The sequence below is a fragment of the Pan troglodytes genome, chromosome 9 (assembly GCF_028858775.2).
Source record: "Pan troglodytes isolate AG18354 chromosome 9, NHGRI_mPanTro3-v2.0_pri, whole genome shotgun sequence".
Lineage (NCBI taxonomy): Eukaryota > Metazoa > Chordata > Mammalia > Primates > Hominidae > Pan > Pan troglodytes.
In genome coordinates this window covers 48,941,974-48,965,675 of record NC_072407.2, presented here as the reverse complement: position 1 = coordinate 48,965,675, position 23,702 = coordinate 48,941,974, and the positions used below count along the sequence as shown (strand labels likewise).

The 23,702-nt window shown below is 57.7% G+C and overlaps 2 protein-coding genes and 1 pseudogene across 18 annotated transcripts in view; 2 read left to right on the top strand and 1 right to left on the bottom strand.

Annotated features, from left to right (window-relative positions):
- Positions 1-1,089: 1,089 nt before the first annotated feature.
- On the top strand, positions 1,090-19,939 carry TP53I11 (tumor protein p53 inducible protein 11). 12 transcript variants are annotated; one of them, XM_016920717.4, is made up of 10 exons: positions 9,391-9,577; positions 11,179-11,253; positions 11,535-11,742; positions 13,066-13,142; positions 13,890-14,049; positions 14,643-14,701; positions 14,902-14,950; positions 15,355-15,451; positions 16,594-16,695; positions 17,239-19,939. In XM_016920717.4, the coding sequence occupies exons 5-10, from the start codon at positions 13,921-13,923 to the stop codon at positions 17,370-17,372; spliced, it is 570 nt and encodes a 189-aa protein (XP_016776206.1). In that variant the 5' UTR covers positions 9,391-9,577; positions 11,179-11,253; positions 11,535-11,742; positions 13,066-13,142; positions 13,890-13,920; the 3' UTR covers positions 17,373-19,939. The 12 variants fall into 12 exon arrangements, with proteins under 12 accessions (XP_016776209.1, XP_009458553.1, XP_009458551.1 ...); XM_063783996.1 differs by lacking the exons at positions 9,391-9,577; positions 11,535-11,742 and adding an exon at positions 1,269-1,453; XM_054662233.2 differs by lacking the exons at positions 9,391-9,577; positions 11,535-11,742 and adding an exon at positions 1,269-1,453 and having other exon boundaries at positions 12,975-13,142.
- LOC104008486 (uncharacterized) lies at positions 18,204-19,939 on the top strand (annotated as a pseudogene).
- TSPAN18 (tetraspanin 18) overlaps positions 19,860-23,702 on the bottom strand; it is a 205,648-nt gene continuing 201,805 nt past the window's right edge. For all 6 annotated transcript variants that reach the window (XM_001159889.7, XM_009460282.5, XM_009460283.5 and 3 more), the window contains one exon: positions 19,860-23,157. In XM_001159889.7, the coding sequence (XP_001159889.2) occupies positions 23,110-23,157 (48 nt within the window). In that variant the 3' untranslated portion in view covers positions 19,860-23,109. The remainder of the gene's footprint in view (positions 23,158-23,702) is intronic.

Below are 23,702 nucleotides of genomic sequence, written 5' to 3'. Positions count from 1 at the left end.
CTAGGTGATCTGGCTCCAGAGCCTGCTCTATTAACTGTTAAGGAACTGGTGCAGACAGAACCGAGACCTGGAGTCAGAATGCCCACCTAGCTAGATGCCTGGGGCAGCCACTCACCTCTTTCTGTCTTATTTACTTGTGAAATGGAGCATGTCATCAGCCTTGCCTTCCTTTTCCTGCAGCCCCCCACCCCGGTTCCTGGCCCACTGTGACCATCAGATCAGATGAAAGAGATCCAGGCATTTCTCTAAGGAGAGCACAGGGTGGTGGGGGTTGGGGTGGGAGAGAGCACATTATTTTCCCACCATAAGGGGTCGAAGGAGCCCAGAATTTGGGGGTGGGGCCTTGTCTGTAGGAGCCTGGTTCTCTCAGGTTGACACGCCACCAGAGAGCCTCCATGACCCCCAACCCTCATCCTCACCCCAGCCCCCCATAGGATGTGTAGAGACAAAAGGTTTGACAACTGTAGCGCCAACAAGCGTACTAGAGCCCCAGATAAGATCCTAGTCTCCTGACAGCGCAACTGACAGCAGCATCTCTGGATTTTAGGGTGGAGTATGAAGAAGGTGGCCGTAGTGACAGTGGGGTCATGTTATTTGGCCAAGTCACACCAAGCAGGGAGAGAGAAGGGTGGGCCTAGGCTGGAAGCCTGAAGGCTGAGTGAACTCAAACTTTAACGACCATGGCCTGTAAAATGGGACTAAGCACAGCGCCCTTATGGGTTGCTGTGAAAATCAAATGAGTTAATACTTGTAACTCCTTTAGCATATGGTGCCTGGCATCAGAGAGTGCGCAGCAAACGGTGACTATTGTCGTGACTGTGTTATTACACACTTGGGTATCACCGCCAGCCAAAGCAGTCCCTTCCATTTCAGGCACCGGCCTGGGCCCGGGAGACACCGCAAGGCTATTTAAGATGGTGTGGTTTGCCCATCTACGTTGATCGTCCCAAGAAAAGGGCACCGTCTGCAGAACTTGCCAGGAAAGTCATCCTGGGCGGCGCGGGCCACGCCAGGGTCTCCCCGCGCGGCTTCCTCCCCCGGCGCCTTCTCTCGGGCGCGCGTGCGCCCCCTGCAGGCGGCCCCCGGGAGAGCCTCGCGGGGGAGCCGGGAGCCTGGTTTCCCCGCCAACCCCCATCCCGCCCGCCCCGGCGGCCACCCTGGGGGCGAGGCAGCCCGGCGCGTGGGAGGGGACGGCGCGCCATTGGCTTGTGCGCGGAACCGAGAGGAGGGACCAGCGCGGGCCGCCAGACTCGGTAAGCCCCGGCCGCGCAGGGCGCCGCGCGCAGTCCAGCCGGCCCGGCCCTGCCCTGCCCTGCCCTGCCCTGTCCTGCCCTGCCCGGCCCTGCCGTGCACTGCCCGGCCCCGCACGGGCGGCGCGATGTGAGGCGTCCGAGCCCAGAGCCTCCGCCTGGCATCAGCTCCACGCAGCCCAGCGCCGGCACGCGCGAGGCCCGTAAGTTCTGCTCCCCGCCGCCGCTTCCGAGCCGCGGACTTTCCCCTCCCGCCGCCCGCCGCCTGCGCAGCGCAACCCAGCGGGGCTCCTGCAGCCAACGGGACCGCAGAGGGGCGGCCGGGACCCCACGCGCGCTAACCGAGCGCCCCGGGACATCTCGGCACCCGCTGAGCCCGCTGGGACCCCAGGGGGTCGCCTCCCCAGCTCCCCAAGGCGCCGTCCCGCAGCCCCTTCCGTCTCCCCTGCGCGCTCTCCCCTCGCCGCCCCTCCCTCTGACTCGGTTTCCCCTCTCCCCCGGCTCCGCGGTCGCCCTCCTCCTGGACTGCTTATTTCGTCCTCGGCCACTGCCTCTCGGGCTCGAGCTTTCTGCTTCGGAGCAGGAGAGAAACGGAGCGAAAGCAGTTTCTGTCTCCCCGGGGTCTGACTCGGTCCCCCGCGCTCGGTTCTCTGTCCCCTCCCCCTCCCGCCATTGTTCCCGGCAGGAGGAGTGCGCGGCGCAAACTTGCGAGTTCCCCCAGTCTTTGCCCCCGCAGGGCCGCGGACGGAGGTGGTGGCGGAGTTCACGCTGCCCACAAGTCTGGCCCGACCTTCTGGGGTGGGGGCCTGGGGGCAGGGGCCCTGGGCCGGAGAACCCGGGGCCGCCTAACGGCTCGGAGCTCACCGCCGGGGGACACCGGCGCTGAGGCCTGGGTCTCAGAAAGTGGGTGAGTGTCTGGAGCGGGGACATCAGGGACAGATTGCAGGGGGAGGGGCGAGGCTGAGAGAGTCCCCCGTCCCCAGGCTGGAAAGGGGCGGGCAGAAACCCAGGCGGCGCCTTAGCCCAGTTAGGGGGTGGGTAGGGGACGCACAGGTGGAGACGCCCCCCACTCTCCCCAAAGTCGCGCGATCTGCAGGAAGGGTACAGTGTGGGGCCACTGGCCGGGCGCTGGGTGGGTTAGGGCCCCTGCCGTGGGCAGAACACTCGCACCTACCCGGGGGAGGCTGTGTGGAGGAAGGGCCAGAACGCCGCGCCCACCCCGGCGCGCCCCGCTGGGCGGGGCGGGGCGGGGCGCTCGCCTTGGGTCCCCTCGCTCTACCCTCCTTCACCCTGACCCAGTCTCGGGCTTCCGCCTCTTCCTGGAGCCCGGGGGGAGTGGGTTTCTCCGCCGGAGAGATGGAGGCTGGGGCAAGAGCAGCGCGGAGGCCAAGAACCCCCAGGCTCCTCCAAAGCCCAGAGCGGCTGGCCAAGGCCCCCTCACCGCCCCACTACCCCGCACTTCCTGATTGGTTTCTTTCAAACGAACTTCTTGACGGGGCAGGCCTGCGGGGAGAAGTCACCGGGGCTGCCCACCCCAACTATGTGGTCCCTTGGACCTCCACCCCTGACGGCCTGTGGAGAGGGGACCAGGACCTGCGGCCCGCAGATCCCAGGGACGCGGGGGTCGTTTTGTTGCAGAGCCAGGAGGGGGCACTGTCCGCTCCTTAGCCTCAGCCCCAGACTTCAAGAAAGGCGAGAAAAGATTTTTCTTGTTGGGTTGTTAGGAAATAAGACTATTCTCCAGGCTTCTGTTGTCCCATCTGTAAAATGGGTCGTCTTGTTCCTGAGGCCCCCTCTGTCCCCACCATCCCAGGAGGCCCCTGCCATGGCCGCTTCTTTCCCAGTCACATGTCGTCAACTTCCTCTGTGCTTCCAAATTTGGAGTGAAGGGCTAAGGCCGAAAGCCCCTTCATCCATGTCCAGCTGTCATGACCTGCCAGTTCTAGGACTGCGACCTATTTTCTGCACAGCTCTGCCTCCAGGCCCCTTGTGGCTTCTCCAGCTCACACCCAGCCTCCCAAGTTCTTTTGATAGCCCCACCTCTGTGGGAAGAAGGGCCTGCCCCTCTTGGGGTAAGGGGGAGGAGGGGGCTGGATTTAACAGGAATGCCCCATAGTCACACAGTTTGGGGCTGTTCTTTACTTTTGCTTATTGAACAAAATGTTTGTGAGCATTACACCAAAAATGGCTTATGGAGCAAAGTGCCAGGGACAGTTTCAGGCACTGGGGAGACAGCTGTGGACAAAATAAAAATTTTTGTCCTCATGGAGCTGATGCTTAAAAGCAGGGGGCAGGGGGAGGCAATTCCCTAATAAAAACAATAAGCAAATTATATAGTGTACTGAGACGTGAAGGGGAAAAGTTGTGTTGGGGGTATTGAGGCCAGGGACTGGGTTGTCATTTTAAATAGGGTGTCAGGGAGGTCTCCCTGAGGAGGTAACTTTTGAGCTACAGCCTTGAGGGAGATGAGGGAGTGAGCTGTGTAGACAGCTAGAGCACAGCCCATGCAAAGACCCTGAAGCTGGAATGTGACTGCCCTGCAGCTAGGGGGGAGTGAGGGGCTGAGGAAGAGTGAGTGACTGAGAAGGGATGAATTCCTCCCCTTTCACAGGTGAGGGAAGTGAGGCTCAGAGACGGTATATCAGTCACCCCAGGACACACAGGCCAGGAGAGGCAGCTGCAGGGCGGGGTGCCTGATGTTCTGACTCCTGGTCCACGATACCTCCCCGGCACCCTGCGTCTCACTGTTTATCCTGCTACACCGGCTGGACCCCTCCCAGGGCCAGCGCAGCATCGTCGTCCTGCCCCAAAGTGACCCTTGCTCTCTCTCATCCCACTTCCTTCCTATGACCACTCCCTTCTGAGCACCCAACTCTGACCTGGCACATGATCCCTAGAAGGGGACCTGCTCTGAGGCAGATTTGGTCAAGGGGCAACTGAGGCAAGGAAGTAGAGTCTTCTAGTCTAAAAATAATGAGCAGCATTATTATTGAACATTAACTACAAAACAGGCGCTGTTCTGGATTTTTTTGGTGCATCTTCTCACTGGTGAGAAGTTGGTGTCATTATTACACCCCATTTAACAGATGAGGAAACTGAGGCCCAGGGAGGCAGAGTCACTGGCCCAAAGGCATACAGCTCATAAGTGGTAGAGCCAGGATGAAGCACAAGCCTTTTAAGTCATGAGCTAGTCCTTTAACCACTAAGCCAGCACCCCAGGATTGGGGAGACACTCAGTCCTGAACTATGGTTGTGGCCCATCTTATCCTGCAAAAAGGGCAGGGACCCTTCCACCTGCCTCCCCCAACTCACCCAGAAGACAAATCACCATTTGCTTTTGAAGAAACGGGCTCAAAATGTGGAGCATCCCTTCGAGGAAGCTCCTGTCCTTTCCTCTCCCTTCCTCTCCCACCCTCTTCTCCCCTCTAAGTTCCTGAACAGCCACGGGGTGGGGGAGGGGCATGGGGAGAGTGGGGTCAGGTCGGAGAGGGAGGTGCCTGCTGCATTCTCACCAGACCCCTAGCCCCATAGGATCTGGAAGTCAGGCTGTCCTGATGACGACACCAGCTGCCCTTGAGGGCCCTGACATGGTCACTGGGCCAAGGGGCAGGCTGGCCTATTCTCAGAGTGGAAAAGGACAGGAATTCTTCATGTTCTGCCCATGTGAATGACCGTCGAGACAGGAAAAACCTCCCAGTGACTTCTGAGTGGTGATGGAGGCCATCAGAGGGCCTGATCCCCTTGCCTACAGCAGCAGCTTCAGACCCCCGGGGGAGGAGCCCAGGAATGCCTCCTTCTTGCCACCTGCTCTGCCCTGACCTCTCGCCCTCTTCAGCACAGTAGGGAATGTTCATATTTGTCCCTAAAGCTTTGGAAATGTTTCTGATGAAAGGTTGGGCTTCCCTCTGCCTTTCTGGAAATTGGGCCCCTTCAAAAAGAAAGAGTAGGAAGATAGGACCTGTGTGCCAGTCCAGGCTGAGGGGTGGCGGGACTTGGGGGTGAGGCAGCTTGAGCTGGGGCCCAGCAGGGACCTGGAGTGTGGCCGCTGTGAGGCAGGGCTGGGAGGGGCCCTAGAGACCACATTCTCATTTTCTTAGACAAAGAAACTGAGCCCCAAAGACAGGGCCTGGCTTACCAGTGATGGCAGAATCTGCCTGTGACCTCAGCTGTCCTGTCTCCGAGCCCAGTGATTCAGGACACATTGCCACCTTCCAGCTCCAGGACAAACCTTCCACTATCAGATCTCAGGGCACATGTTCCTGGAGGTTCTTGGAAATGGGGCGTGGAACCTTTCTCAACTGCAGAGCTGTGTCATGGAGACGGGGGTTGCCACTGCCATGGGACTCGCATCCTGCGCCTGCCTCTCCCGGCCAGTTCCGCTCTGTCCTCACTCTTTGCAGCAGGCTGGACACTGAGCCCAGTGGTGATGCTGAGATGATGAGGAAGACGGATGCTGCAGCATCGCCCTCCACTGGCTCAGGATCTGCTTGAGAGACAAGACTGACTAAGGCAGCCCCAGCCTTTGGAATAATGATGCTCTCGAGGGATGGCCTGATAGCAAGCCAGCTGGAGCCAGCCAAGGCCCATCCACCGGGTAGCCTCGCCTCGGCTTCCTCCTTAGCTGTGGGCCTCCGATGAAACCTACACCCCAGAGGCTGCTGTGAGGATGTCAGTAGTGCAGCCGCTTTCATAAAGCCTCTTTTGTGTCCCATGACTTCTAGATTAGCTGTCTAGCCCCCAGACAGCCTTGTGACTCAGGGACCACCGCCCCATTTACGGTGGAAGGAAGGGAGGCTCCTTCAAAGAGGAGTTTGTCTGCCCAAAGGCACGAGCCTAGTAGTGCAGAGCCAAGATCTGAACACAAGTCCCTTAGTCCCTAAGCCTCTCCAGTACAGCCATTGACAAGTGGATTCACTGCCTGATGGCCCAGGCAATAGATTCTGGGCTAGGGGATCTCTAGACCCCATCCTGCCCAGGGGCCGACGGCAGCCCTGGGAGGGACCGCAGCTGGAGTGGATGACGCAAGCTCTGGACCTTCTATTCCGTCCCGCCCTCCAGGGAGCAGAGATTCTTTCTCCTGCCTCCCCTTCTCTCTGGCCGGGGACCTGAGGCTCTGGCTCTCACTGCCAGCACCCCGCCCCCCAACTCTGTGTTGCCCTGTCCCAGACCCCATTTCCAGCTATTTTGTACTAAAGCGATAACAGAACAATGGGTCTCCCTGCATCCCTCCCCAAGTCCTGCTGGAGTCGCAGGGCTTTAACCCAAGGGAGGCTGGACCCCAGAGAGGAGTCCAGATGCTGGCGACCACCAGGGACTTTTCCGGGGGAGTTGCCATGGGGAAGATGGGTTAGAGCTCAGTTCACGTCCACCAAACACCCCCCCACCCCCACCACCGCACACATTGCACACACACATCAGCTTCTCTTAGGATGTCCAGTTAAAGAACAGTTACCTTGGCTTGAATTCCAGCTCTGCCACTTACCTCAAGGGACACTCGAATAAGTCACATGAGCCTTCGTTTTCTCATGTGTAAGATGGGGGTGATAATATGGCCATTCTCATAGGGTTGTGGTGGGGATAGCAGGGGATTCATGGTCTTGAAGTACTTGCCCCGCTCCTCCCAGCCCCGGGGTAGGCGGCCCTGGGGGCAGTCTTCCTTATGAGGGGAGGAGGAACAGGTGTGCTGCCTGCCCCTATCACAGAAGCTCTTGTTTGGAAAGGCAGTGGCTCCTTGGCTGAGGTGTGCAGCAGCAGTGACTCCCCCTTGACTCACAGGGAGGCTTGGCCACTGATGGATGTTCTGGGCCCCTTCCTCTTCCCTCCCTCATCTTCCCCACTCCCCCGGCCAGTCAGGTTTCCTAAGCCAGCCCTCACGGGCATAGTCTTCATGCTGGGGACAGCTCGGCAGTCCATCTGTTTCTATAGAAACCAGGCTTCCTGGGAAAGAGACAGGGGGTTGGGGAAGTCCTCCAGGATCTGCATGGGAATGATGCCTCAGTCCCATCTGATCTGGCCAGGGCAGAGCCTGGGCAGCCACCTTATTCATGTTATTAATTGCTGTCCTTTACAGAGTACACACCAGAGGCCAGGCTCCTCAGCTGCACTTTTTCATCATCACACATCACAAACCTGTGGGCTTTGTACAGAAGTAGTAGTCTGGTTTCACAGATGAGGACATAGAGGCTCAGAGAGGTTAAGTAACTTTCCTGAGGTCACAGAGCAATAAAGAGGAGCAGGGATTTGAGCCCAAGTTTTCCCAATCGTTACAAATATGCTTACCACCTCCCTGTCTGTCATCCTCTCCTGACTCTTGTACCCCCAAAAAGCCCCTCTCTTCCTGGCTGGTTTAGTCTTGGGGGCTTTGCTTGTTCCCGCCTCGCCCCTGGGAACTATGTGGAGGTGCTCTTCCCTGGCCTCAGATTCCACAGCAGATGGGGAGGTGGGAGGGACTGCAGGGAGTCAGATCTTGGCTGAAGAGGGCCTCTTAGCTCCTCCCGACTCATTCATTCAATCACAAATGCCTGTTGAACTCCTCCTGTGCCCGGAGTTGTCCCAGGCTCAGAGAACAAGACCCAAAGAAATCCTTGCCCTGGGGCACTCCCCTGCGAGTGATGCCACAGCTTTCTGAGGAGGTGGGGCAATGTCAGAGGCCAGTGTTCTCATCCAGTCCTCTAACCTTCACGGCTGCCCAGACCCCCCACTGCCAGGTCCTCTGCCAAGAGCATTTGCACCCCATCTCCTGGAGTCTTCAGCACCCCATGAGTAAGGCAAGTAAGGCGCTGTGGTGTGATCCCCATTGTATTGAGGGCTGAGACTGCTCGCTCAAGGCCACCTGACCAACAGAGAGTGGCCACTTTTGAATCCAGTTCTGCCTAATTGGAAAGCCCTTTCCTGCCCTATGCCACCAGCTTCCATGTGGCCTGGGGCACAGCCTCCCCTCAGCCCGCCACGTCTAACCTGTGGGCTTCTGAGTGTGCTGGTTGGGCTTAGCCTGACAGCTGCTCATTCCACCTGTGTTGACAAAGTGCCTGCTGTGCACCCCAGCCTCACGGGGAGATACACGGAGGAGCACAGTACAAGCCATACCTTCAGACTGGTTGGTCTTGGGGAGTCAAACTGCCATGAAATGACCAGGAGTAGAGGCTATAAGTGGCCAGTGGCTGTAGACACTGAGACCCGTGAGAGTCCAGAGGAGGATGAGGACCCAGTGCCCTGGGAGGGCCCTGGGAAGAGGGGCTGTGTGCAAAGATAGCCTGGAGGAACAAGGAGCACGGTGGGGGGACAGAGTGTCCCAGGGACCTTCTCACTTGGGTAAAGGGTCAAGCAATGAGAACCACTGTTGAAAGGTTTGCTGGCTGATCGGGAATGTGGGCGAGAGCAGCTGGCAGGGCAGAAGGGAAAGGTTCAGAATCCCAGGCCTGGGCCCTAGGAGCCATGTCCTCCCTTCTTGCCAGACAGGTGATGTGGGTGGAGGGGTGGCTGTCCTTGCTGCCCCTGCCCCCAGCCTCCTGCAGCCTGGCTCCTGGGGGAAACCCCTGGGGGCCCTTCAGAAGGCAGTGGGGCAGAGCAGGAAGCTTCACAGCACTGATGGCAGGCTTTTTCCACTGTGCACGGCTGAGTGGAGAAAGGGAAGTGGAAGGAGGGCCAGACTCCTCCCTGGGCAGGGCACTTCCCCCATGGGCGCCCACGTGCACTCCTTCTTTCTCTCTCCACCAGCACTTCTGCGAGGTGAGCGTTCTCACTACCCCCATTTCACAAGAGGGGAAACTGAGGCTAGGAGACCTGTAGTGACTTGCACAAAGCCATGCAGCTGGCAAGAGGGCAGAACCAAGACTCAAACCCAGGTCCCCTGCCCCCAAAGCCGGGGTTTGGCCATAGTGCATGGTGGAGTCTTCTGTCCTCACTTAGGCCTGAAATAAACACCTGGAGTGGCCCTGAAGGGGAGGAAAGGTCAAGGGGAGACCTCAGGGGTGTGTGCAGCTTGCCTCGCCAGTGGGGCAGGTGAGGGGCTGCTGGGTGGATCTGATCATTGCAGGGCCCAGTCCTGGGGGTGAAGTAGGGGTGGAGCGCAGTTCTCAGAGCAGTTATCTGTGCTGGAAGGTGGGTGTGGGGCCCTCCTCCCTGGAGGTCAAGATTCCATTTTCTCTGTGGGGCCACAAGGGCCCTTTGTGAGTGATGCCCTCCCTGCTAGGGTGGGCTTGGGAGGTGGGCACAGTGGTTCTCACCAGGTCAGATGTCTGATGGCAGTGCCCGTGGATGAAGATTGTCCTACCCATGAGTAATTCTGTCCAGGACACTGTAGTGCCCACTCTTCCCAGCCCCAGCAGGTGGGCACTGACACGTCCCACAGCCGTTGATTTGCAGCAGCTGTTGTTGACTCCGTCCTGGGGTGCAGAGGGGAATGCTCTGTGTGTGTGTGTGTGTGTGTATGGTGTGTGTGTGTGTGGTGTTTGTGTGGTGTGTGTGGTTTGTGTGGTGTGTGTGTATGGTTGTGTGTGGTGTGTTGTGGGGGTGTGTGTGTGTGGTGTCTATGGTGTGTAGTGTGTGGTGTGGGTGTGGTGTGTGGTATGTGGTGTGTGTGATGTGTGTGGTGGGTGTGTGTAGTGTGTGTGTGTTTGGTGTGTGGTAGGTGTGTGGTGGGTGTGTGTGCGTGGTGGGTGTGTGTGGTGTGTGTGTGTTTTGTGTGTGCATTGTGTATGGTGGGTGTGTGTGATGTATGTGTGGTGGGTTTGTGTGGCGTGTGTGTGCACGTATTGTGTGGTGTGTGTAGTTTGTATGGTGTGTGTGTGGTATGTATGTGTGTGGTGTGTGTGGTGTGTATGTGTGTGGTGTGTGGTGGGTGTGTGTTTGGTTGTGTGGTGCGTTTGTGTGGTGTGTGTGCATATGTGTGTGGTGTGTGTGGTGGTTTGTACGGTGTGTGTGTGGTGTGTGTGCGTATGTGTGTGGTGTGTGTGGTGGTTTGTGTCGTGTGTGTGTGGTGTGTGTGTGTCATGAGTATGGTGTGTATATGTGTGGTGTGTGTGTGTGTACTGTGTGTGTGCAGTGTGCATGTGTGTGCGTGTGTTGGTGGAGAGGGGTCAGCAGGCAGAGGAAAGCAATGCATCCAATGCCTGGAAGCTTCTGCCCCTCGGAGGTGGGCCGTGGACACAGCCTGGGCCTGGTGGGCAGTGGCTGAGCGCCAGCCTTGTGCCCGGGGACTGAGATCTGGGGCTTTGCCCAGTGGGGCGGAGAAGTTAAGAAGTGTTAGTTAGATCCATTTCCTACTCCTCCATGGCCTCCATCCCGGTGCCACTGCCACATGGGAGGCCTGGGGAGGGTGGCAGTGTCTGTGTCTGATAATTGCCTGTCTTCACTGGGGACTTGCTGTGGGCCAGGCACTTCCCCATGGCTTCATGGAGATTACATCTTTTGTTCTCACAATGTCTCTATAAGATAGGACACCTTATTTTCCCAACTACCCATGGGAAGACTGAGGCACGCAGAGGTTAAGTGACTGACCTGCCCACGGGCACACAGCCAGGCAGTGATGGATCTGGGATTCAAATCCAGGGAGCGTCCTCAGCAGTTAAGCACTTACCCATTAGGCCTTCTGGCTTGAGCAGTGAGCTGGCTCTTTCTAAAGCACTGTCTGTCCATTATTTTGTTTCTCCTGAGACCAGCTGTAGGGGAAAAGTGAGGTTGGCTGTTTTCGTTTCACAGATGAGGACCCCGGAACTCAGAGAGGAAAAGTAACTTGCTCTAATCAGTGGCTAGCAGATCAGCGCCCCCTCCCCCGGCCAAGGCTGGGAGCTCTTTCAGGATAGGGGGCCTGTCCCACCACCCATGTACCTTGCTCACAGTAGACCTCACTAAGTGCGGTTTCCTCAGGCAAATGTGCAGGTGTTTTGCTGAGTGCTCTGAGCTTTTCTTTTTGCCCCGGGCTCCCTAGGAAGTGGGAATGATGGCTCCATTTCACAGATGAGGAAACCGAGACTCAGAGCACAAGGCCACACAGCAGGAAGAGGTAAGGCAGGACTGAGGGAGGCAGCACATCTGGCCTGGGAGAGGGGTTAACCAGCCAGGAGGAGCTCGTAGAAGGGCTGAAATAAAGACCGACCTTACCGAGTGTTGGTGAGGATGTGGAGGAACTGGAACACTACTGCATTGCCAGGGACACGCAGTGGCATGGCTGCTCTGGGAAACAGTTTGATGCTTTCTCTGAAAGTCCAACAGGGATGTACCACACAGCTCAGCAATTCCACCCCTGGCATTTACATAGAGAAATGAAAACTTACGGTCCCACAGAAACGCGGGTTTGTAGCAGCTCTATTCGTAATCATCAACAACTGGAAACAACCCACATGGCCTTCAGTGACCGAATGGATAAACAAGCTGTTACACGTACCCCAGGGAATACTGCTCTCCAATAAAAAGGAGTGGACTCTTGATACACACAGTGACTTGGAGGAATCTCAAAGGCATTCTGCTCAATGACAGGAGCCAGCCTCAAAAGGTTCTACGCTTTATCATTCCACTTACATGGCATATTTGAAAACACAAAAGCCATAGTGTCAGAGAATAGATCAGTGGTTGCCAGGGTGGAGGAGTGAGGGGAGGGTGTGGCCAGCACCGGGGAGTTTTTGGGGTGATGGAACTGCTCGTTGTCTTGATCTGGAGCTGGTGGCTACAAAAATCTATACGTGTGCTAACATTCAAATAACTGCACAACTGAAGCCCGTCAATTTTGCTGTATGTATTAAAAGATAAAAGGCCATGGGGAGGCTGGAAGAGGAAGGGCGTGGGCCAGGCAACATCCTTGGCTGAGGAACAGGTGAAGGACCCGGTTCTCACCAGTGGCTTAGTGACTTTCAGGGCAGCCTCGCCTGGCCACGGGAGGGACGTGGCTAATTGTAGCTTCTATCTGGGTTCACCAGAAGGCAGTGGCTAGCAGCTGAGGTGTCAGGACGGCGTCCTGGGCCCTCCAGGAGCCGGGTGATGAAAGGTTAGGCCCTGGCTTCCCTGGCAGGGTAGGGTTGGCCTCCTGTCCTGATGGCTGGCACACACCGAAGCATTAACCGGGAGTCTCTTGTGTGCCGGGTGTGGGACTGCCGTCACAGTTACCACCCGCCGCTGTCTCCTTTCACCATGGGGCCTGTGTGTGGGGAGGAGAAAGGCGTATCCACTCCTTTTTGTGGGTGAGGAACTAAAGCCAGGGGGCGTAGGAGGGTAGTTTGGCCTGGAAATGACATCACACTCACTAAAGACCGCCAATAGCAACTTTTGCAGTTTTTTTTCCCAATGCGACATGGTATACTGCCAACCTAGTTGATCCGGTCTACAGCCACATTATTCACAGACCCCACAGTTTGAAACTGTGTTCTGATATTTGTTTGGGTGCTTTATTTTAAGACACCAGGAGGCTCAAAAATGGGAGGTGACCCGGGGACATCCCCGCACTCTGCCTCTGGCAGCCCTGGCTGGGGCAGGAGGGTGAGATTTGCCTGAGGCCACAGGGCACTGAGACAGCAGGGTCCCCTGCTAGAGGGCCTGGTGGCTTCTGACCCTGTCTGTAGATGGGGATGACTTTTCTGCCTTGCCAGAGGGTGGGTGCAAGTGGGAATGAGATTCTGGAAGTGGTCCAAGGTAGGAAGTGGCACGACCGTTATTCACCTTGGTTGGCATTGAAACCCCGGGAGCTTGGTTTCCTCATTTGCAGCGTGGCCATCAATAGCGCCCATCTTGCAGGGCAGCTGTGATTAAAGAAGCCAGGGCCACCCCGGAGCCAGCCTCTGAGGCTTCACCTCACCCCGTTTACACTGCTGTCTCCTCTGCATAGATTTGGCTGACTGAGGACGCGACGGGCACTCAGCTTCTCTCTGCATCTCAGTCGCCCTGCACAGGGGCTGGCACGCAGTAGGTGCTCCCAACCTGGCCCAAGATGTTGCTGGCGGTGGGGGAGTGGGGGGCTGGGGAGGATCATGGGCAGACCTGGGGTGCCAGGAGGGGCTGGTGGGGGGCTGATGGCCGGGAGGGCAAGGCCTGAGCAGGGAACCTAGACCACCTCAGCGTCCCCGTCAACACCCCTGGCAGCCTTCTCTGGCTCTGCTGGGTATGAGGGCACCCCCTCCCCTTCTTCGGTCTTGGCAGGTTTGAAGGGGGGTGGCAGGGAGACGGGAGAGGGGCTCACCGGCTTGCAGGATTGGGCAGAAGTTTGGTGGGGGCCCAGACCCCAGAACTCAGAAGCCCCTGCCCCAGGCTTGGACAGACCCTCCCCTCTTCTAAGCCTCATTTGCCCCATGAATCCAGGCTCTTTTCCTCCCCATCCCCCCAGGAAGCTTGGATGTGGCCGCCATCCAGGCCCAAATGCCCTCTCCTGGGCCCTATGCCTCCAGGGCTGGCTCTAAGGCACCATGCAACCTGTCAGATGGGGTGTGCTGTGTCCACCTACAGCAGACCAGCTCCCAGAGCCTCAGGGGCCTGGAGAGCATTTCCTCAACCCATTTGACAAGGAAGCCAGCTGTACTCCCCCTACTGCCCTGGGCTCGTGGGGAGGCCTCAGCAGGCCTGGTGTGGGGTGTGGCCTTCCGCTAGTCGGGCCCCTTCCCCTAGGGTCTGGAAGCTGGGTAGGAACTGTGGCCTGAGGCCGGTGTCTCCCCTCAGCCCTTCTGCAGAGGCCGGGCTGGAGGAGAAGATGGCGGCCAAGCAGCCCCCGCCTCTGATGAAGAAGCACAGCCAGACGGACCTCGTGAGCCGCCTGAAGACCCGCAAGATCCTCGGCGTGGGCGGGGAGGATGACGACGGGGAGGTGCATCGCTCCAAGGTGGGGCGCAGAGCAGGGGCCTCCGGCACCCGCTGGGGAGGCCAGGCTGACCCACCGTTAGGGGAGAAGGTTAGCCCAGGCCCAGGTAGCCGTAGGAGTTCTAGGACTTAGCTGATTTTCCTAGAAATGTAACAGCAATGCCAGGGGAATAACGAGATCATTAGAATTAAGTGCCTATTACATGCCCGGTTTTCCAGCAGTTGCTTTTTAAATCTTCTTGTTGGCACTAGAAGATGCAGATACTGTAAAATCATTAACCCATTTTATAGATGAGGAAACGAAGGCTCAGAGAGGTTAGGCAACTTGCCCAAGGCCACACCGGTAAGTGGCAGGACCAGGCTTCAAGTCTGCATTTGGCAGAGCCCTGAGCTTTCACACGTCACCATCATATTTTCAGCTTCTTTTAAATCCTAGTGTCAAGGGGAAGCAGGAGAGGGGGTGGCCGCATGTGACCCTCCCCACCTGGGGGACCCTTTGGCCAAGCTGAGGTGCCCAGGCTGGTCCCTGGGTGTGCAGGGCTCTGGGAGGATGAGCGAATGGGGGCGCTGAGAGCTGCCCTCACCCTGGTTGCCTCTGACCCCCTCTGTCCACAGATCAGCCAGGTCTTAGGCAATGAAATCAAGTTTACCATTCGGGAGCCTTTGGGGCTCAGGTGAGCATTTACCTGACTTTTTGGGGGAGGGGAAGGCTTGGGGGGGGCGCAGAATGCATAAGACTTCACCTCATTTGGCCTGGTCCCTGGATTTTATTTTGTCTCATTACCTTCCCCAAACCTGCCATCCCTGGGGATCTGGGCTGGAGAGGGGAGGGTCCCCTGGGGCAGGGCTGTGATCTTCTTTCCACGCCTCCCAGGGTCTGGCAGTTCGTCTCTGCTGTGCTCTTCTCCGGCATTGCCATCATGGTGAGCCCCTACCCCCAGCCCCTGAGATCTGGCCCTGTGTGGCTCCCTCAGCCCTTCTCTGGCTCACCAGAGGTGCCTCCTCCATCCTGGCCCCTCGTGCAGGGGCCCATCTCTCAGGCTCTGGGGCTGCCTCCGAGAACCTGACTCCTACACTGCCACGCCTGTGCCCTCTCCAGGAGCACACTAGATCCCATGGTTTGTGGCCTGACTCCTTGTCCCAGGAACCCTGGAGTTTTCTGTCCTGGCATGGGGGCGGGTGGGGACAATTGGGTCCAGACCCTGGACTGCCCCCAAGGATGCTGATCCTGCTCCTGGGGGGGAAGGAAGACGTCTGTGGGAAGCATCAGCTGTCACCCCCCACCCTCTCCCAAGCGGGACCTCTGAGCCCCTCTCGCTGCCCGCAGGCGCTTGCCTTCCCTGACCAGCTCTATGATGCGGTCTTTGATGGAGCCCAGGTGACCAGCAAGACCCCCATCCGCCTCTACGGCGGTGCCCTCCTCAGTGAGTACTGCTGGGGCGGGCCCTGGGGGAGGCGACAGGCAGCTGGGAGACCCAGCGGGGCTGAGGAGAGCACGGGGGTCCGTGCCCGGGCACCCCTTCCTTTCTTCGGCCAGATGCTGCAGCCCACACCCCAGCCTCTGATGAAGCTCTCTGCTGGGGATGTGCTGCCATCTTGTGGCCATTGGTGGAATACACCCAGTGGGTTGGAACTTGCAGTTGCCACCATCTGCAAGGAGCGCTCATAAGTGTGTGCACTGCCTCTGGGCGTTGTGGTACAGAGATGGAGGAAGCCCAGGCCCAGCCCTCTAGGACTTCACAGCCTAGAGGAGAGGCAGATCAATTCAGTGTCTGCAAAACCCCTCGGGCCCCCCTATTTTATCCCCAGAGCCACTTCTGTTTGAACCACTTCTGTTTCCTCTCTAACCTGAGATGCACACGTTAGGATTTGGAATTACAGTTTTTAAAGCTCAGCATAGGTAATATGCCTCTGTTTCTACGAAATATTCTATGGCTCCCTATTGCCTACAGAATAAAGGCTGGGCTCCTCTGGAGTTAGGGTTGCTGGAATAAAATAAATGCACACCCGGTGGCATGTCTGGTACCAGCAGACACTGGGTGGGCGGGGCCTGCTAGAGGCCAAGTCAGTGGTGGTTCTGCTAAAAAGTATGGTTCATCCCCCTCCCCCAGGGGACTTCCTTAAAGCGAGTCCTTACCGGCCTCAGGTTTTCTGTCTGGGAGTCCATGTAAAAGAAAACCCGATCATAGGACCAGGTAACCCATTAACTCATGAACTCCATCAACACAGCATCCTCCTGACAGAACCGGACATGGGCAGGGGCCAGGGGCTCAGTCCTCCCCCTTTATAAAGAGATCGAGTCTCAATGCAGGGAAGTGACTCGCCCAGTGTCACATAGGGCCTTGGAAGGACAGGAGCAGGCTGAAGCAGCAGCATTGAGTCTGGAGGGGACAGGATTGGGGACAGACAGCTTTGATTTGAGAAATGTGAATAGGGGCGGAGGCGTGGAGTCCAGGACCCCAGCTGTCTTGCAGCGGTGGCCAGAGGAAGCAGGAGCAGGCCTCCTGCCCTGCTGGGAGGGAGTCAGCTGTCCCACCCCCAGCCCCCTTTTCATCCCCCGCCCCAGGCATCTCCCTGATCATGTGGAACGCTCTCTACACGGCTGAGAAGGTCATCATTCGATGGACCCTGCTCACCGAAGCCTGCTATTTCGGGGTCCAGTTCTTGGGTGAGTCCTGAGGTGGGCAGTGAGGGAGGCTGATGGGCCGCTTCGCCCCTGACCTGCCTGCTCTAGCCACCTGGGTGTGTGGGAAGTGATGAAAACCTGTCTGTGGGGGGCTAGGGAGGGGATAGAGGGATAAGGACTCACCTGACTGTGTTTACTTGTATGCCTGCACACCTGTGCACACATGCCTAACACACATGCCTGTAGCTTCCCAAATCCACACACTTGTATCTATGGCCTTGCACACACATGTACCTGCAGCCCCCCCACACCCACTGCCCACTGTACCCAGCACGTATGTAATAACATGCATTCAATTTTGCCCACCTGCTGTGCCCCAGTTCCTGCCACATGGGAGACATCAGAGCAGAAACATCTGTGGGGTTGGCAGGGGCAGGGGGCAGGTCCTGTGCTTCCCACCTGGGAGGATCCTGGGCTCAGAGCGAAGTCAGGGAGACGGCCACACCAGCGCTCCGGGCTAGGGGGGCAGCGCTAGGACACATCCCCTCCTCTGACCCTGTGGCCTTGCTGGCCTCTCTCCCACAGTGGTCACTGCCACGCTAGCTGAGACGGGCCTCATGTCCCTGGGGATCCTGCTGCTCCTGGTCAGCCGCCTCCTTTTTGTCGTCATCAGCATTTACTACTATTACCAAGTCGGCCGAAGACCCAAGAAGGCCTAGTTGCCCACTGGGCCTGGGGCCCTGCCCATGCCTGGGCCAGAGTGGCGCTGGGGCCTCGGCTTCCCTTTGGCTCCTGGAAGGCAGGAGGGTCCCCTGCCCTGCCCCAGTCCTGCCCCAGGGAGGCAGGGGGTGGGGGGCCTTCCTTTCCTCCTGGGCACCCCGTGTGCTGTGATCTCCTGGGCTTTCAGGCTTGACATGCTGGTTTGGGGAGAGACAGGGCCTCTGCTGCCCTGTTCTTCACCCTCACAGTGATACCTCCTTTCCTTGGGTCTCTTGGCCTCCAGACCCCCTCAATAGACACTGACTAAAGTCAAGCTGGAGTCATGAGGGTAGTGGGCTAAGTCGAGGGTCCAGCCTCTTCTGCCAGGAAGCCCTTCTTGCTTTTGAGAGAGGCTGTGACCACCCCCCATCCTTCTCCCTACACTCCCAGCCAACCTAGTGCCCAAGCAGCTAAACTTGGCTTCCTTCTAATCCTGGAAAACCCTGTACCCCTCCTCCTCAATCTGGCCCTCTCCACATGCACACCCTGAAAACACACACAGACACACAACACACACACATACACACCCCTGAACACACACACAGACACACATACACCCATGATGTGAGCAAACACACACACGTGCGGCTTCATAGCCCAGCCAAGGGCATGCAGGCAGGGTGTGCTGTCTGAGATGGCACCTCCCTTTCAGCCATTCTTCAAGAATGGGACACACACAGCTAGAAGTCCTCTCCCAGCTAGAAGTCCTGTCCCCACTCTCCTGGCCTGACAAGATGAGCTCTCCTGGGACCTTGCTCTAGGGCACTCTGCCTCTACCCTAGGACACTGGAATGCCCTGGGAGCCCCCTCCCTGCAACCAGCCTGAGTTCAGAGGCAGCCAGCAGCTGCACCCACAGGCCCCACGGACAAAGGGACACACAGCCCCCAGTGGAGACCATTGTAAGTGGTGGGGCTGGGAGAGGAGGAACAGAAGGAAAGCCATAGCGCTCCCTTGCCCCTTGGCATGTACCCCAAGGCCTGATGGCCACTGGGCTCAGCCTGTCCCCCACTCCTGCCTGCTTCCCGGTGAGCTGCCCCCCACACGTGCAGCCCGGGCTGCCTCCAGGGTCTGGCTGAGTGGGATCAGGTGGCCCTCCAACTCAGCACAGGAAATAAGTAGAAACATTTCAGCAGGCCGCCTCCCCTCATCTCCCCCGCCCTGTCCAGCGCCCTGGCAAAGGCTGACAACTGGCTGTCTTGGGGCTGAACAGCCCCTGCCCTGCCTCTGAGGGCCCACCAGCCTGTGCTGCATACCCACCGCCCAGCTTCTCCCTGAGGGCCCACCAGCCTGTGCTGCATACCCACCGCCCAGCTTCTCCCTGAGGGCCCACCAGCCTGTGCTGTACACCCCGTTAGTCCCTGATCCCAACCCTCTCCCTCCTGCCAGCACACCGACACACACACCGGAAGTGGCGAGCCCAAGCCCTGGGGACAGGTGTAGGGAGAAAAGCAGCCCCAGGCCTCAGACTCGCTTCCCATCCTGGCATAGAGTGGGGGATGGCTGGAGGGTGTCTATAGGTACAGCCCGCTCTGGCTGCTGCCAGGTGGGCCCCTGCCAGGGGTCCTCACCCCTGTCCACCCTGTGCCTGGCTGTCCGTGCACCCAGATACAGCAACATGGCCTGTACCCAGCAGTGGTGGCACCACCATGGTTACAGCGGATGCCCCGAGACTCTGCTTGGTAAACGTGGCAGAGCAGAATGGGAGGCTGGACCCTGAGGAAGGGCCCCTCTCCTGGCATCTGTCTCTTGCTACCTAAGCCTGTGCCTCTCCCTAAAGAGCTGCCTCCCTGCTGCCGAGCCCTGGTCTGGCCATGAGCCACTACTGCCTCCCACAGGCACCACTGCCTCCCACTGCTGCCCACAGGTGGTGCCGCCAATGGGCAGGGCCCTCAGGCCGAAGCCTCAATCCCCCATCTGAGCCAGGCCTAATCCTAATAGTGATGGTTGGGTTGTCCTCCCATAACTGCAGGTGGATTCCACCTGGGGAATGAGGCTGCGTGTCGGGCGTCTGCTGGCCCTGAGACATCCAGTCTTCCACACTCAACTGTGGGATGGGAGGGTGGCGTGGCCTTACCCCATGAGGCTGTCCAGGCTCTGGCACACAGCTGTGCTCCCAAAATACTGGGTGGCTTGGTTAGACCTAATTGTAGTGGAGCCTGCAGGTGAGGGTGAGGGAGGGGGCTGCAGGTCAGGTAAGATCTGGAAGACAGACGTACAGCCTGGAGGGCAGGGGGACTCTAAGGCAAGGAGATTTACAGTTGGGAAGGAGGCAGTGGCAGAGGGGTGAGGGACAGGGGCCCTTAAGTCCAGCGAGGAAAGCTCGGTGTGGGCCCGCTCTCCGCTCCGTCTGGGGTGACCTGGAACGCCTCTTCTCCCAGCCATCAGCAGCCTCTTGTCAAGCTTCTGCCTCGCCCCAGTCTATCCCCAACCCCAAATCAAGACCACCTTTCTTCACGGTCACTATTTATTCTTTGTTCCTTTTTCTTTTTGTAAGAAACATTCACAAAAACCAGTGCAAAACCATCAGTGTGGGCGTCCTGTTTTATATTACAAAACTTCCTCTGGATATATCATATAAAAGGGGGTCTCACAGGAGAGAAACGTGATAAATTAGCTCTGCAATCTACGGCAAGGAACATAGACAGTTTTTAAAATAGACTTTCAACATATGACCCATGGGGGAAGGAGGAGGGGGCTTCTGGGGAGACGGAGGTGCTGGGGCCTCGGCTGGTTTGGGAAATCCTGTCCGGGCCCCTTAAGCATGGATACAGACATAGACAAGGGAGGCTGCGGACAGGCCTGAGCACCAAGGCCAGAAATTAACAGGGACCCTGGGGAGGGGGCCCTCACCCCCAGCCCATAAAGAGATATTCCCTTTCTCTAAGAGGCAGTAGCTTCAGAGCAGGAAAGTGGCTTTCGATACAGGCAGGGTTTGTGATGAGCGGTGTAGTCTTCTTGTTCCTTGCCCTGTTAGTGGGGTCCGAGGAAGTCTCTGTTATGGGCTGTTGTATTTCGGGGTGAAAAGAAACAAAGAGGTATCCCTGCCCACCCCTCCCCCCCAACCCCAGCCACCACCAGAACCTGCTGTGGGTTGTATCTGGACCAAGCCAGCTAAACCCTGTTTCTCCCTGTGCTCTGGAGGGAGGCTCAAGCCTGATTTGGGCTGAGCTTTCTTTGCCTTGCCTCCAAGGAATGGCCTCAGGCAGTCTTGCAAATAGCTAACAGCCTGAGCGAATGCCAACAGGAGCAGAAACTGCCTGTCTTCCCTTTCCAGCCTAACAGGGTGGCCAGTGGCTGGCTGGGGAGCTGAATCAGGGCTGATTGACGGTTCCTTGGCACATTTGTAGAAAGCTGCTGAGGGGCAGTCTTGTATCTGCCCTTGAACCCACCTTAGCCAGATTTCCCTTCATGACCAGCCCTTTCTCTTGGGTCCTCCCTCTGACTTCTGTGGGCCCCAGAAGCCTGGGATGCCCCTGGATTAGAGCCATAAAGCTGTGCAATTTGCCTCAGTCCTGCCCAGCATGGGTTTTTTGTTTTTTGTTTTTGTTTTTGTGTGTCATCCTCAGACCAGCCATTTGCCTCTTCCAAAAAGCTAGGGCTAAGCATGTGGGTGGTTCAAGAGGGGCAGCCCCCAGGCCCCAGGCTGGGCCGCGGTACCAGTGGCAGGTCCCCCTGGGTCTCAGGAGCTTAGCTTCTACGGAGCTCAGGTGTCATTTATGGGGTTGCCAGAGCAAGCTGTTAAAGGGCGAATTTGGTAAGACTGAGCTCAGAGACCTGGTGGGAGGGCAAGGACTGGCGGGCACAGCAGGAGGAGATTAGAGGAGGGTCCACCTGAATCTTTGCAGCAGGCACAGAGCTTCTGGCTGCATCTCAGAAGGGGGCAGACGCACAGGCCAGGGAACACTGGGCTCTAGGCTGTGGCTCCGAGTGTCCCTGGTGACTGGAAAGCCTGAGGGGAGGCTGGAAGCTGATACAGGATGCCGGTGGCTTGTGAGACAGAATGAGCTCTTTCTTCCTGAAGAGGGACAGGGGAGAGAAGAGAGTAGACATCACACTGCTCCTTCCATCCCTGCCCGTGGCAGACATCACTAATCAAACTTACGGTGCCTGGCAGACATCACTCATCAGGATTGCACTGCCGTCTCCCACTGAGCCCAGACCAAACCTCAGATCCCCAGCACAGCCTCCAGCAGCCACCCCTGATCTATCAGGGTAGGAGCATCTTGCAATCCAGTTGCCAACACTCGTCTAGAGTTTGAGAACTGAATACTTGTGGGTGTGCATCTGCGAGTCTCCCTGCCCAAGCCTGGAGGGAATACTAAGAAATGTGCGGACAGTGAAGAGACAGGAAACCTTGTTGCAGCAGAAATGGCCTCGATGCCTTCGGGATTCTTTAGCCTGGAGAGAAGAGGGCTCAGGGGAGTCAATGTGTGACCTCAACACTCCAGGAAGGAGAGTGGGCAAGTGGGATGCCATGGACAGAGCCACAGAAAAACAGAAACCTCTTCTGTGTATTAAGCTGATGCTAAAGTCAGAGCAGTCCAAAGGCAGGAGGCTGCCTTGGGAGGTAGTAAGCTCTCTGTCCCTGGAGGTATGCAAGAGGGTGGAGAAGTCTTGGCAAGGATGTTGAAGAAGATATCCAAGCCTCAGTTCTGGGTGTGGAGAGGGAGACCCAGATGATCTTGGGGATTTCTTCCACTCTTGGAGCTGGGGAGTTGGGGAAGGACAGGGAAGGGGGTGGCATGTGGGAGAGGCGGGCAGTGTGGACAAGGGAATGTGATGTGCACCTCTGTGTGTTCCTGGGGACTCAGAGAGAGGTGTGGGGAGGTAGGAGCGAGGGCGCGGTGGGAAGTCATGGAATGGTGTTTTCTTAGCTGTAGAGCAGGGAGGAGGCAGTTCCTGGCTGACTTGCCCTCTCTTGTCTGGGGGAACCGGGATGCTGAGGCCAGGGGTGCGTGTGGGCAGCAGAGCTAACAGAGTCCTGGATGCAGTGACAGCAGCCTGGAGACAACTCAGCTTCTTTTCAGAACTGTCACGCCTGTGCTGTGTGTCTGTGGATGGTCACTGTCCTCTCTGGGCCTTTGAGATTATTTGGTCCAACAGATGGGGAAAGCAAGGATCCTACCAGCTGGGCCATTCTTGGATGCCGTGTTAGCAGCTCACTCTTGGCCCCGGCCTGAAGGGGGGAACAGTCCATCCTCCAGTGGACCAGGGATTGCGCTGTGGGTTCCGAGTCCTCAAAGACATGGCAGCTGAATCTCCGTGCAGCCCCTGGGCTTTGATGACTTCTCTGAGATTTGCTTTTGCCTCCTTGTTGCCTAAATCCTCACTTTCTTGGCATCAGGTCCTGGTGCAGTGAGGAGAGAGGGCCCAGGGTCTGGCTGGACCAAGGAGGGTGCTGGGCCTGGTGTTCCTTTGGTCTCTAGAGCAGCCTGCATCCTGGGCCAGGTGCTGGGGTCTCTGGAGAACCCACGGCACCTGCCCTGAGTCCAGGCGAGGATACATCAGTCCATATTTTTGTCTTCATTTTGTTTTGTTAAAAAAATAGCTCTATTCCCCTGGCCCTTCTCCTGGCCATCTCTGATGGCCTCATCTTCTCCCCTGGGGCCAAGAGGACAGCGGGGAGGGGCACAGGAGGACATTGGGTGCTGGGCAGTGGTGGGTGGGGCGAGTCTTCAGGCTTCAGGCCATACCCTCTACTGGATGCCCCGGAAGAGGCACATGGCAAAGATCATGGCGAAAAGCTGCAAAAAAAGAAAAAAAGCAGGAACTGGCTTATCAGGCTGGGCCCTTTGTGGGCTGCCTGGCCCACTCCAGGGGAAGGGGTCATCTGCCTCCGGGGCCGAGTGAATGCCTGTCACTCTTAGCACACTCCTCCCCTAAGGATTCCTGACATTCCCCTGGGGCCAGCCCTTCTCACCAGCCCCTACCTGGCTTCCTTTATGTGGTGGAGTCATGGACCAGGAAGACTTTAGAAACGAGTGTTGGGTTCAAATCCAGCTCCCTGACATAGCAGGGGTGTCCTTAGGCAAAGCACTTCCCTACACTGGGCCTGAGTATGTATCCAGAGCTTGCCATGTGCCAGGCACAGTTTTTTTTTTCTTTTTTGAGACAGAGTCTCACTCTGTTGCCCAGGCTGGAGTGCAGTGGCACGATCTCAGCTCACTGCAACCTCTGCCTCCCAGGTTCAAGCAATTCTCCTGCCTCAGCCTCCTGAGTAGCTGGGACTACAGGCATGCGTCACCACGCCCAGCTGATTTTTATATTTTTAGTAGAGACAGGGTTTCAC